Source organism: Stegostoma tigrinum, chromosome 9 (genome assembly GCF_030684315.1).
Source record: "Stegostoma tigrinum isolate sSteTig4 chromosome 9, sSteTig4.hap1, whole genome shotgun sequence".
In the NCBI taxonomy this organism is placed as follows: Eukaryota; Metazoa; Chordata; class Chondrichthyes; order Orectolobiformes; family Stegostomatidae; genus Stegostoma; species Stegostoma tigrinum.
The window spans coordinates 79,241,737-79,256,217 of NC_081362.1; the positions used below are offsets into that span (position 1 = coordinate 79,241,737).

Here is a 14,481-nt window from a genome sequence, read left to right on the forward strand (position 1 = left end):
TCTGTGAGATAACCATACATTCAGGAAAAAGTAGCAGATAGTGATTGTGTTGTGGCAGTTTTTTTTTATCTTTCTTGCATCTAGGATATTCTGATAGTCATACAGCACAGAAATGGACCCTTCAAACAAACGTTTATGCACTGACCCAATCTGACCTGGCCCTATTTGCCATCATTTGGCCCATATCCCTTCCTATTCTTAAAAGCATCCCATCCAGATGCTTTATAAATGTTGTAATTCTACCCACCTCCACAAGCTCCTCTGGCAGCTCATTCCGTAACACATCACCGTCTGTGTGTTAAAAGTTACCCCTTAAGTATTTTTTAAAAATCTTTCCCATCTTGGCATAAACCTATGCCCTCTAGTTTTGGACCACTCCACCTTGGAAAAAGTCCTTAGCTATTCACCCTATCCACGCTCCTCATGATTTTTGTAAACCTCTAAGGTCACCCCCTCAGCCTGTGCGCCAAGGGAAGAAAGCTCCAGCCTAATCACCATCTCCCTGTAACTCGAGTTCTGGCAACATCCTTGTAAATCTTTCCTGCACCCTGTCAAGTTAAACAACGTCTTTCCTATAGAAGGGCAGTCAGAGTTGTACATGATATTCCACAAGTGACCTCTCCAATGTCCTGTATACAGCTGCAACATGACCGATCTGTACTCGATGTTCTGATGCTCACGTAATATTAGACGAGTGAGGACCTTCTGAATTGGCAAAGTTTTTAATTCTAGTTCTGAGCCTGGTTGGACCTTGAATCACAAAAGGGTAACTCCTTTTAAATTTGACAGAAGTATTTTTACCTATATGTGCTTTGCAGCATGTCCTCACATTGATACCGTTGGTATCACTGGACAGCTCTGATGAAGGTGGCCTTTTAGTCAGCCTACGAAGATCTCAGCTGGATGTTTTAATCAGAGCAGGTCTCTTTTGAAGGTCCAGACAACCACCTATCCTTGTAGAGGGCTGGAAAAGGGAGGGACTTGCTCATAATTGGGATCCAGGAAGATGCAGCCACAGCTCATCTGTACTGGTGAATATAACCTAGTCGTGAGAGCAGGTTATCTGTAAATTCAGGTCCCATCATAGGAATTAACTTCCACAACCCTGGTCAATTATAGGTAGGTCATGCAGCAGCTGAAGCTAAAGGGAGAGGCTGAATAGGCTGGAGTGATTTTTCCCTGGAATATCAGGGGCTGAGGCGTAACTTCATAGTGTTTCAAATAAAAAACATGGGCATGGATAAGGTAAATAGGCAAGGTCTTTTCCCCAAGGGCATAGGTTTAAGGTGAGAGGGGAACAACTTAAAAGGGACTGGAGGGGCAGCTTTTTCATGCAGATGGTGGTACGTAAATGGAATGAGCTGCCAGAGGATGTGGTGGAGGCTGGTACAATTACAAATTTAAAAGGCACCTAGATGGGTATATGAGGAGGAAGGATTTAGTGGGATATAGGCTAAATACTTGCACTTTGGATCAGATTTATATTGGATATCTGGTCAGCATGGACAAGTTGGACCAAAGGGTCTGTTTCTATGCTGTAAATTTCTATGACTCTTTGAAGGCAAGCATGCAAATGCCTTCTTCACCTTGTGTACCTGCCACTTTGAAAAATCTGAGCTGCTGCACCTCTATATTTCTTTGTTTCGTAACACACCCCAGGGCTCTACCATTAACTGAATAATTGCTGCCCTGATTTTCCTTTCTAAAATGCAATCCCTCACATTTATCTAAATTAAACTCCATCTGCTACTCCTCAGTTGGTGAAGCCTTCCGTAGCCCTGATAGAGATCAGCTGATTCAACATAAATTGTAAATGGAATCTAAGACCTTGTGTGTCTCTATTTCTGAGCTGCTAGCTAAGTTAATCTCACCTGGAGAAGAGAAGAAATAGTTAAATAACAAATATTTATTGACCAGATTTTTTGAAGAAAGGCTTGAATTTATTTATGCTTTTTATGACCTTGGGCATTGTCACATGTTTGCAGCCAACAAGTTACTTTCTTAAAGTGCAATCCCCTGCAGTGTAACTGAATGTAACAGTCAGTTTATTGAATGTTAAATTTTGTCATTCCATCATTGACACTGAAGCTACATATGCCTATTCAGGTGGCTGTAAAAAAAAAAGTCTCATGTTACTATTCAGTGAAACTGTTTCTGATGTTTTGGCCAACATTTGTCCTTCAAACAAATCATTTGTGAGAACTTGCTGTATGGAAACGAGCTAATGCAATTCTCACATTCCAAAATTTCAGTGGGATCATTTCAAAAGTACTCCATTAGCTGAGAAGTGTTTTGATATGTCCTGAAGTAGATCTGTTTTTTCTGTTGTGGTACTCCAATGTGAAGGCTATTCAGATGGTTGCTAGATATCAGAGAGATTTAGTGTTCGGTGATAAGATTCAGTTCCTTCATCCTCTGGGGCTGTGGTGACTTTACTTTGCACTACCCCATAGACAATACAATATTCTTAAAATGTTAAAATGGAACTGAGGACTGCAGATGCTAGAAATCTGAAACAAAACAAATTGCTGGAGAAACTCAGCAGCTTTGGTAGCATCTTTGGAGAGAAAGCAGAATCAACATTTTGGGTTCATCCATCCTTCATCAGAATTAGCAGCTAGGAAAAGGTGGCATATGTACTGAAGATGACATTATGGGAGAGGGGTATCTTAAGGAGGGTAAAGGAATGAGGGAATAGGTGGAGATGGAGCTCACAGGGAGACACTGATATTTAGGTAAAGAAAGGGATGGTTAATCGCATGACAAGGAGAAAAGCTGATAATGGAGACTAGAAGTAGGTGAAAATGGGTTGGCTGCGGTGAAAGCAGTCCATGTGATGACAAACCATGGGGTGTGGGGTTATATGTAAATTTTAGGGCCTGAACACCACCTTTTAAGTTGATTTTGAGTCCGAAGGCTGCAGGGTTCTTGAGCTGAAAGGAAGATGCTATTTTTCAGCTGTGCTGAACCTCATTGGAACACTACAGGCCTTAATATTCTTAATGTCCCTTTGATCCTGGACATGCTGTACTCACAGCATTTTGAACTTTGCTTTAAAAGCTGGATGATTATTGCAGACAATTCACGATTTGTTCAGCCAGCCAGGTCAATAGGGAAAGAACAGGGGAGTGAGATTGATTGATTGAATAACTCTGCAAAAAGGTAATCACAGTCATGTTAAAACCAAATAGCATCTTTTGGTGTATGATTATAACTTCGCTATTGATGAGTAATTTCCCTCCTAACTACATTGGTATAAATGTAGTTAGGAGGGAATATAATATAATATAATAAATCCAATCTTAACAAGCTTGGGTTTGTTAACTGTTCATTCAAAGCATGTTTTATTTGTACTGCTAGGGAAACAAAACCAAATTTTATGATTATTTTACAGATTATAAAAAGTTATTATTGTTAAAACTTTAGGATGAACAACTGCTTAAAAATGTAATGAGAATACACTAAAATTGCTGAGTCCTACAAGTCCAGTAGCTTAATAGTAATTAACATTGTATAAATTGTGCATTAATTTTAAGACAAGTCTGTTCAAGACATCTTTTTGCTGACTAGATTGGTAAGTTTGTATAAATTATTTCCAAATAGAATACCATGATGAGATACATAATTTAGTGTTTTTCCAGTTTGGTTGCTGATTTAGAACTTCACATTCTCTCTAAAATGACTAGTTGTTGGCTTAGAGATCCATAGTTACTTGTCATCCTCTTGTACTGTGCCTGGGTTGCCATTATTTGTGTGTAAACCTTGCTGTTGAATGCCAGGAGACAAATCCCATAGCATCACAATGTGGAAAGCTCGATTGATGTCCTTTTGAGCAGGAAACTTATCCTGGTTTAATGCAGTTAAGATATTCCATTGGATACCCTCCTGTTAAAGGTGCGACTATTTCTTTCCTTTAACTTCACCAAATTACCCAATTTTTCAAAGTACGTTTTGCAACTTGCCTGTTTTATTAAAGTTTTAATTGGAACTGGTTTATGATGATGAAATTTCATGTAGCAGATGCTCACTTATTGTTTTTTGGGCCAATTCTGCCTTAAACCTTTAGTATATTCTAATCTCCCCAAATTTTCCTGATTTAATGTTAAGTATGTTGCAGTTATTAATGTAAAGTTAGCTTTTAATAATTTGCTTGAAAAAATGCTCCCTCAAGAGTAACCCTATAATGTGATTTAAGTACAGCTTCCAGCTCCCTTGCTTTTCTTACATTGGCCATGTACGTCCTCCACTAAGATTAATTGACATAAAACAGTCGATATTAAATCATAGATAACAAGGTATAGAGCTGGATGAACACAGCAGGCCAAGCAGCATCAGAGGAGCAGGAAGGCTGACGTTTTGGGTCTAGACCCTTCTTCAGAAATGAGGAAGGGGAAATAAATAGGGAGAGAACGTGGATAGAGGAGACAGATCAGTCAAAGAGGCGGGGATGGATCCAGGAAAGATGAGTGTAGGTGGGGAGGTAGGGAGGAGATAGATCAGTCCAGGGAGGACGAACAGGCCAAGGGGTGGGATGAGGTTAGTAGGTAGGAGATTGAGGTGGGAGGACGGGATAGGTGGGAGGAAGGACAGGTTAGGGAGGCTGGGACGAGCTGGCCTGGTTTTGGGATGCAGTAGGGGGAGGTGAGATTTTCTCAAACAGTTCATTCACATCCCCAACACCTTCCGCCCCAACCTTAAGTTCACCTGGACCACCTCTAATACCTGTCTCTCCTTCCTGGACCTCTGTTTCCATCTCCGGCAACCACCTAGGAACCAATGTCTATTTCAAGCCCACCAACTCCCACAGCTACCTAGAATACACCACCTCCTACCCACCTTCCTGCAAAAATGCCATCCCCTATTCCCAATTCCTTCGCCTCTGCCGCATCTGCTCCCAAAATAAGGCATTCCACTCCCGCACATCCCAGATGTCCTCGTCCTTGTTTTTCAAGGACCGCAACTTCCACACCCTCTCAGTGGTTGAGAACGCCCTCGACTGTGTCTCCCGCAGTTCCCGCAACTCATCCCTCACACCCTGTCCCCGCAATAACAACGAAATCAGAATCCCCCTTGTCCTCACGTACCACCTCACCAACATCGGGATCCACCGCATCATCCTCCGATAATTCCGCCATCTGCAATCCGACCCCACCACCAAAGACATTTTTCCATCCCCACCCTTATCTGCTCTCTAGAGGGACCACTCTCTCCGTGACTCCCTTGTCCGCGCCACACTCCCTCCCAGCCCCACCACCCCCGGCATTTTCCTTGTAACCGCAGGAAGTGCTATACCTTCCTCCCTCATCCCCATCTCAGGCCCCAAGAAGACTTTCCACACCAAGCAGATGCTCACCTGCACATCTGCCAATGTGGTATCTTGCATCCGCTGCTTCTGTTGTGGCCTCCTCTACATTGAGGAAGCCAAGCGGAGGCTTGGGGACCGCTTTGCAGAACATCTACACTTGGTTCGCACTAAACAACTGCACCTCCCAGTCGCGAACCATTTCAACTCCCGGTCCCATTCCTCAGACGACATGTCCATCCTGGGCCTCCTGCAGTGCCACAACGATGCTAATCAAATGTTGCAGGAACAGCAACTCATATTCCACCTGGAAACCCTGCAGCCCAATGGTATCAATGTGGACTTCACAAGCTTCAAAATCTCCCCTCCCCCTACTGCATCTCAAAACCAGCCCAGCCCGCCCCAGTCTCGCTAACCTGTCCTTCCTCCCACCTCAAGCCCCAGTCCCATCTCCTACCTACTAACCTCATCCCACCCCCTTGACCTGTCCGTCCTCCCTGGACTGACCTATCCCCTCCCTACCTCCCAACCTACACTCACCTTTACTGGCTCCGTTCCCACCTCTTTGACCTGCCTGTCTCCTCTCTACCTATCCTCTCCTCTATCCATCTTCTGTCCGCCTCCCCGTCTCTCCCTATTTATTTCAGAACCCCCTGCCCTTCCCTCATTTCTGAAGAAGGGTCCAGACCCGAAATGTCAGCCTTCCTGCTCCTCTGATGCTGTTTGGCCTGCTGTGTTCATCCAGCTGTACCCCTTGCTATCTCAGATTCTCCAGCATCTGCAGTTCCTACTCTCTCAGAATTCGAAATCATAGAAAGCTTCCTGTGTTTAACCTATGCAGACTGTGAAACTATTAAAGCAGATTTCACATTGGACTGTTAGTTAACTAGTAAAGGAGAGTTGCAGTTCATCAGTTTGGATTATATTCAAAACCACGAGAGATTAAAAAGATTGTGCAACACAGTGTCATCACAGTTCATGAAACAGCTTTGTGTATAGGCCTTTCGTTTGCAGAGCATGATGATGCCCTCTGTTGCTCTATATAGGGCATTGCATTAGTTTTAAAAATAATTGTCCCTTCTGATGACTTGGAGAAGCAACAGGTCTTGCGTGAATTGATTGTGCATGTTAAATTGTACCATTTTTAGGTGACCACCTTGTCATCTTACTTCATTGACAGATGTGCAGGCATCTAACAATTTAGAGGAGTGTCAGACAAACAACAGTTTATTTTTAAAACCAATGTTTGTATTAATTTTGAATTGTTATTTCTTGTCCGCAGGCTAAATTCAAATGTTGAATGCATACCATATCACTTTCAGTTGAGCTACAAGAATGCAAAGCAACTTATTCAACAATATCCTTTTTTGTGTTATTTTCGTGATAGGGATTAAATTATTTTTGATTACTTAGATTATTCTTAACTCACTTCTTCAAATATGACATTGTGGTAGATTGCTCTGACAATGTCCCTACACGGTTTCTTGTCAATGACACGTGTGTTCTGAATGGGAAGCCTCTGGTATCAGCTAGTGCTCTAAGAATGGAGGGACAAGTAAGTAAATATTAACAAATAGTTATTTAAAAAATTATTTCACAGATGTTTACATTTAAAGTATTATTAATCTAGTTTGAACAGAGGACAAATGGGTTGCCTTGTGGTAATGTCACTAGATGAGTAATCTTGAGATCCAGATTCATGTTCTTCCTTGTGTATCAGCTTGAATAAAACCAGTGAATGAAGAGATTTGAGACTTGTGTCATCACAGTGGGTACAGGAGGGAGGAAATCCTTCCTGCCTCACTGAAGTAGACAGAAACCTGATAGTTGATTGTATGATGGATATTAGGAGTTCTGAAATGGGACAGGTTCAAGTCCCATGCTGACAGCTGTAAGCTGAAACATAAAACTAGTCTCAATAAGGGCTACATTATGACCTGTCAGATTTATTAGTGTCTTTCAGGCAGTGAAGTCTTTCATCTATACCTACTGTGGTATATAAGTGACCCCAGACCCACAGCATTGTGATTGAAATGACTTATTGCATTTTAGAATAAACATCTGAAAAATTTGAAATTTCCTTTTGGAAAATTAATTTGGAATCTTAAGAATTCCCTATTCGTGAGACAATGGAGCCCCTATAGGTAATGTAATTAAAGCTGTGAGATTTTTAGTTATTCCAGGATCAAACAATGTGGGGAATGGATGAGAAATAGAGTAGAGGTGGTCTTGATTCCATTGAATTATAGGGGGCTTGAAGGGCTGATTATCTATGCCAGCTTTTTTTTTTCCTATTCATTTGTGGGATGTGGGTGTCGCTGCCCATTCTTGCTCATCCCTAATTGCCCCTGAAAAGGTGGTGGTGAGCTGCCGCCTTGAACCACTGCAGACCTCTTGCTTTGGGTTGACCCACAATGCTATTAGGGAGGGAAATCCAGGATTTTGACCCAGCGACCGTGAAGGAACAGCAATTGTATTTCCAAGTCATGATGGTGAGCAGCTCGGAGGGAAACTAGGAAGTGGTGTTCCCATGTGTCTGATGCCCTTTTCCTTCTCGATGGAATGGCCATGGGTTTGGAAGATGCTGTCTGAGGATCTTTGAATTTCTGCACTGTATCTTGTAGATAGTAGCAGCACTGTGTACTGAGCGTTGATGGTGGAGGCAGTGGATTCTTATGGATGTAGTGCCAGTCAAGCAGGCTGCTTTGTCCTGGATGATGTCCAGCTTCTTGAGTGTTGCTGGGGCTGTGCGCACCCAGGCAAGTGGGGAGTATTCCATTATACTCCTGACTTGTGCCTTGTAGATGGTGGACAGGCTTTGAGGAGTCAGGAGGTGAGTTACTCGCCGCAATATTCCTAGCTTCTGGCCTACTGTTGTAGCCTCTGTGTTCATGTGGTGAATTCAGTTGATTTTTGGTTGATGGTAACCTCTAGGATGTTGACAGTGGGAGATTCAGTGATGGTAACACCATTGAATGCCAAAGGACGGTGGTTAAATTGTCTGTTAATGGTGATGGCCATAGCCTGGCATTTGTGTGGCGCAAATGTCACTTGCCACTTGTCAGCCCAAGACTGGATATTGTCCAGATCCTGTTGCATGTGAACACGGACTGTTTCAATATCTGAGGAGTTACAAATTATGCTGAATATTGTGCAATCATTGGCAAACGTCCCAACCTCTGACCTTATGATGGAAGGAAGGCCGTTGATGAAGCAGCTGAAGATTGGGCCTACAATACAACCCTGAGGAACTCCTGCACAGATGTCCTGGAGCTCAGATGATTGACCTCCCACAACCATGGCCATCTTCCTATATGTCAGGTATGACTCCAACCACCAGACTGTTTGACCCCGATACCAATTGATTCCAGTTTTGCTCGGGCTCCTTGATGCCACACTCGGTCAAATTCAGCCTTGATGTCAAGGGCTGTCACTTTCAACCTCACCTCTGGAATTCAGCTCCCTTGACCATGTTTGAACCAAGGCTGTAATGAGGTCAGGAGATGAGTGGCCCTGGCAGAACCTAAAATGGGCATCACTGAGCCAGGTGATTGCTGAGTAAGTGCTGCTTGATAGCACTTGACAGTTGATGACACCTTCCATCACTTTACTGATGATTGAGAGTAGATTGATGGGGCGATAATTGGCTAGGTTGGAATTGTCCTGCTGCTTGTGTGCAGGACGTACTTCGGGAATTTTCGACATTGTTGGGTAGACACAAGTATAGTAACTGTGCTGAAACAGCTTGATTTGGGGAGTGGCAAATTCTGGAGTACAGGTCTTCAGCAAGAGGCTTCCTTGCCCATTCTTAACTTGAAGCCATGAGATTGTTGAGGACTCTTGGAGCAACATGCTCCTGAATGTATACCACTATGCCACCCCCTCTGCTGGGTCTGTCCTGCAAGTGGGACAAGGATGGTGATGGTGGTGTCTGAGATGTAGTCATACTCACAGAATCATACCTTGCAGACAGTGTCAGGCTGTTGCTTAACTAGTCTGTGAGACAGTGCTCTCAATTTTGGCACAAACCCCCGAATGTTAGTGAGGAGAACTTTGCAGGGTTGACACGACTGTTTCTGCTGTTGTCTTTTCCGGTGCCTAGGTCGATGCCAGGTGATCCATCTAATTTCATTTCTTTGAGTCTTAGTAGTGATTGGCACATCTGAGTGGCTTGCTAGGCCATTTCACAGGGCAGTTGAGACTCATCCATATTGCTGTGGGGCTGGAGTCACATGTAGGCCAGACTAGTGAGGGTGGCAGATTTCCTCCCCTGAAGGACATTAGTGAACCAGATGGGTTTTTCCGACAATTGACCATGGTTTTGTGGTGATCAGTAGATTCTTAATTCCACCATCTGCCATTGTAGAGCTCGAACCCGGATCCCCAGAATATAGCTGGGTTTCTGGATTAATAGTCCAGTGATAATACCACTTGGCTATCACCTACCCTATTTGTCTTGTTCGTATGCAATTCTGCTAAGGTATATCTGCCTCTTTTTGAAAAAAACTGAGATGAAGGATTAAGTAGATGAGTACAAGTCACTATGAAAAGAATAGGAGGAAAGATGAAGTCATTCAGTGAGTAGTTGGGAAATGGTTGGCAATATGGTTAGAACCGTAGAATTCCTACTGTGTGGCAAGTGACTATTTGGCCCATTCAAGTCTGCTTTGATCCTCCAAAGAGCATCCCACCCATACTCCTCCCCGTAACCCTGTATGGGTTCATTATCCTGACTAACCCACCTAACCTGTACATCTTTGGACTGTGGGAAGAAACCAGAGCACCCCGAGGAAACCCACGCAGACATACTGAGAATGTGGAAACTCCACAGAGATATTTGCCCAAGACTGGGGTCAAACCTCTGGTTACAGAGATAGTAGGAACTGCTGATACTGGACAATCTGAGATAACACTGTCTGAAGCTGGATGAACACAGCAGGCCAAGCAGGAAAGTTGACATTTTGGTCGAGACCCTTCTTCAGAAATGGGGGAGGGGAAGGAAGGTGGAAGGAACGGTTAGGGAGGTGGGGGCTAGCTGGGTTGGTTTTTGGGATGCGATCGGGGAAGGGAGATTTTGAAGCTTGTATTGATACCCTTGGGGTGGAAGGTTCTCAAGTGAAATATGAGGTGCTGTTCCTGCATCTTTTGGGTGGCGTCATTGTAGTAATGCAGGAGGCCTAGGATGGACATGTCATCCGAGGAGTGGAGCATAGGTGTTCTTACATCGGGGAAACCAAATGGAGGCTTGGGGACCGCTTTGCAGAACACCTACGCTCAGTTCGCAACAAACAACTACACCTCCCGGTCACAAACCATTTCAACTCCCACCTCAAGTCCCATCCCCATCTCCTACCCACTAACCTCATCCCACCTCCTTGACCTGTCTGTCCTACCTGGACCGACCTATCCTCTCCCTAACTCCCCACCTACGTTCACCTTCGCTGGCTTTAACCCGACCTCTTGACCTGTCTGCCTCCTCTCGCCCTATCTTCTCCTTTATCCATCTTCTATCCGCCTCCCATTCTCTCCCTATTTATTTAAGAATCCCCTTCCCCTCCCCCATTTCTGAAGAAGGGTCTCGATCTGAAATGTCAACTTTCCTGCTCCTTTGCTGCTTGGCCTGCTGTGTTCATCCAGCTCACACCATGTTATCTCAAACCTCCAATGCTGTGAGGCAGTAGTGCTAACCACAGTGCCACCATGCTGCTATTAAAGTACTCATAATTGTTGTTTGTTTTTTATATTGAGAGTTTTTAAGAGTAACATTTTTAAAAACTTTTCAGCTTACAGTATATAACTACAATGGTGGCCCCTGTTATAGATGCCTCTATCCAAAGCCACCTCCAGCTGAGACTGTAACTAATTGTTCCGATGGTGGAGTCTTGGGAATAGGTAAGACCATAAGAAACAGGAAAAGGAGTAAACCATTCGGCCTCAAGAGCCTGTTCTTCCTTTTCAATAGGATCATGGCAGATCCAGTGTTTCTCACATCAAATTCCCTGCCCTTTTCCCATAACTCTTGGTTACCCTATTGATCAAGAATTTATCTGTCTATCTCAGCCTTAAATATACATAAAGATTCTGCCCACAGCTCTCTGTGGCAAGACTGTTCAACCCTCTTAAGAAATTTCTCCTCATCTTGGTGCTAAATTGGCACCCCTTTTATATTTAGGCTATGCTGTCTAGTCCTGGACTGTCCCATGAGGAGACATATTCTCTCAGCATTTACCCTGTTAAGCCCTTTACTTAACCTATTACTATCTCTCTATAAATGGCTTGTATCCCTGTCCAACCTGATTTCCCATCAACTTTTTGTTTGTGTTGCTGTTTGCAGTTTGGTGTCAGTACCTTTACTCCCTTCCTCCAAGTTATTAATATATAATGTAAACAATTGTGTTTCTAGCACTGATCCACACTTGTCATGGGTCACCAACCTGAAAAAGAACTCCTTATCCTCACTCATTATTTCCTGCCCGTGAGCCACTCCTCTATCTTATTGGTAACTTCTGACATTAACAATATGAATTCATTGTTATATACTCCAGATGAGGAAAACGTGCTCATCCTGCTTTATAGTGGACTCATTCTTGTGACCGGAATGTTTTCTGTTATATCCTTTTGAGAGGGAAATAAAACAACCTGTAAGTAATTCAGGAAATCTTTGTGTGAAACTCTTCTCCGATCCTTCAAAAGCAATAAACTCGTCCCAGGAAACAATCCTGCTTGTTACCCACAATCTTACCTGTATTTTGTTGTGGTTTTCCAAAAGTACATTTTCAAACCTTCTTGAAGGCATTCAAGGAACCAGTCTTGACAACCTTAAGAAAATAAAACTTGCATGCATCTTCCTTCACTTAGTTTTAAATGGTTGATCCCTCTTTCTAACCAACAGCCATGATAAGAAACTGAACTGAACCAACCATGGAAGTACTGTGGCTACAGGTCAGTGCTAGGAATCCTGCAGCAAATTACTTGTTCCCTGACTCTCCAAAGCCTGTCCACCATCGACAAGGCACAAGTCAGGAGTGGATTGGAATATTTCCCTTTCACCTGGATAAGCGCAGTTCCAACAACACTCAAGAAACTTGACGCCATCCAGGACAAACAGTCCTGACCGAGGTAGATGGTTGGCTCTGCGTCCACTCTGTTCACTACTGTTGCACAGTACACCATCTACAAGATGCACTGCTGAAATTCACCAAGCCTACTTAGCAGCTTCCAAACCTGTGACCACTATTGCCTAGCTGGGCAAAGAAAGCTGATACAAGGGAATAACACTGTTTGCAAGTTTCTTTCCAAGCCATTCATCATCCTGACTTGGAACTATAATGTCATTTCTTTTGTGTTTCTGGGTCAAAATCCTGGAACTCCCTAACAGCATTGTGGGTGTATCTATAACAAATGACTGTAGCAATTAAAGAAGGCAGCTCACTTCACCACTTGAAGAATATTTGGGGATGGCCAATGAATGCTGGTCTAGCCAGTGAAGTCCACATCCCTAGGTCAAGTTCTTTTTTGAAAGAAAACTTCAAGGCAATCTAACTACTTGTTTGTAATTGCCGTTAATTCTCAAAACAGTCATATCTTTGCTACATCTGTGCATCTTCAGCACAATCAAAAATATCTCCATAGCTTAGTTAAGATCATTCCTGTCTATCTCTCGATAAAAGTCCTTGAAGGAGAAGAGAGACCAAAGCTACACAACACTTCAGATAATATCTTACCTACTTTTTATATAAATAACATCATAATATCGTAGTTTTTTCAGCAGAATTCGGACACAGTTTTCTCTGGCACTCAGTGGAGGTTGAACTTTTTTTTTAATGGAGTGATTAAAGGCTACAGTTAAGACTCTTGCCTTGTCCGCCACCTTTCATACGCAGTCAAGTACATGACACACTGCACATGAACTCTGTTCATTGATGTGTATTACAATGTGTTGGGTTTCAGTTTTGTTTAATAAATATTAATAGCTCAAGAATCACCATTGACTCATACTGGTCGCAGTCATTGAAATTAAGTTTTGAAATGTTATAGTATCTGAGTTTATAATTTATAACTGAGAATAATAATGCATTGTTGATATCTATCTGTTACCATTGCAAATTAGCACCCCCATACTGCCTTCGTCCCAGGCACACACTCTGGTTTGTTCTGCCTGTGGGCAAGGGGTCTTGCAACCTTCCAGAACCCCCTGGCCTTGTTTCATTCTGACTGTCAGATGAGGGCAGAATTTCCTGGAGTGGACTGCGTGAGGAGTTGAGCAGAAAAGATTGTAGATGAACAGTAGTGAGTGTTTAGGGGAGGGGCTGTTAGTTAATTAATAAGATTAAGTTTGGTAAGATACATGAGAACTCGTGAAGCCTCTCAGCGACCCATTGATCAGAGTTCTGGCATCCTCTAGTAGCATTCCAAGGGTTTGGACATGGTTATTGGCGATTTGGAGTAGTCAGAGTCAGGATCTTCTGATAGGTGAGCAACTGAATAAAAGGCAGCACGCCATCCTTCTTGACATTTTTTTTTCCTGTTTTTAGGTTGTTTCTCTCATGGCCTGAGAGAGATGCAGATATTACAGGGGATGGAAGTGGATAGGCACAGTGCTTGCTGCTGGAGCAGATGAGGATACAGTGAAGAGGGCATGCAGTGTTAGTGTTATGGGTTAATCTTAGAACACATGATGGAAGATTTTTCATGCGATAGTCAAGAATGGTAGAGCTCAAGCCTTTGGTGGGAGGTGTGTTTAGTATTATGGGTAGTGATTTTTGAAGTATCTGGAAGATGATAGTGGCATTTATGCTGGCTTCTTCTAGATGGCTGAGATTGCCAGCTGGGTTAAAGCAACCTTGAACTAGGCAGGCATGGTCTGGCATTCTGGCTCCACTGTCTAGGGCAACCATGTAGGCAGCTCCACTCATCTGATAATGCTTGGTCAGATGCACAGTGGGGCTTTAGAGATGGCATTGAAGCAAGGGATGCAGGTGAGTTCTTGGATATTCATGTCGTAATAAGTTGTTTTAGAAATGACATGATAAGATGGGGGTGGAAATTAGATACGAGGGATGCCATAGGGGTGTGATAAGTAATTAATGAGGCAAGTTTGGTCAGATAAGACCAGAGAACTTGCTAGGCCTCATGACAACAAACTCTCCAGAAACTCTGCACAGCTCAGATTTGACCGA

General features: G+C 43.2%; 1 protein-coding gene across 3 annotated transcripts in view; it reads left to right on the forward strand.

Annotated features, from left to right (window-relative positions):
- The window catches only part of mocs3 (molybdenum cofactor synthesis 3), a 208,199-nt gene that overhangs the window by 168,869 nt on the left and 24,849 nt on the right, over positions 1-14,481 (forward strand). For all 3 annotated transcript variants that reach the window (XM_059648660.1, XM_059648662.1, XM_059648659.1), the window contains exons 5-7: positions 6,585-6,658; positions 6,739-6,857; positions 11,086-11,194. In XM_059648660.1, the coding sequence (XP_059504643.1) occupies positions 6,585-6,658; positions 6,739-6,857; positions 11,086-11,194 (302 nt within the window). The remainder of the gene's footprint in view (positions 1-6,584; positions 6,659-6,738; positions 6,858-11,085; positions 11,195-14,481) is intronic.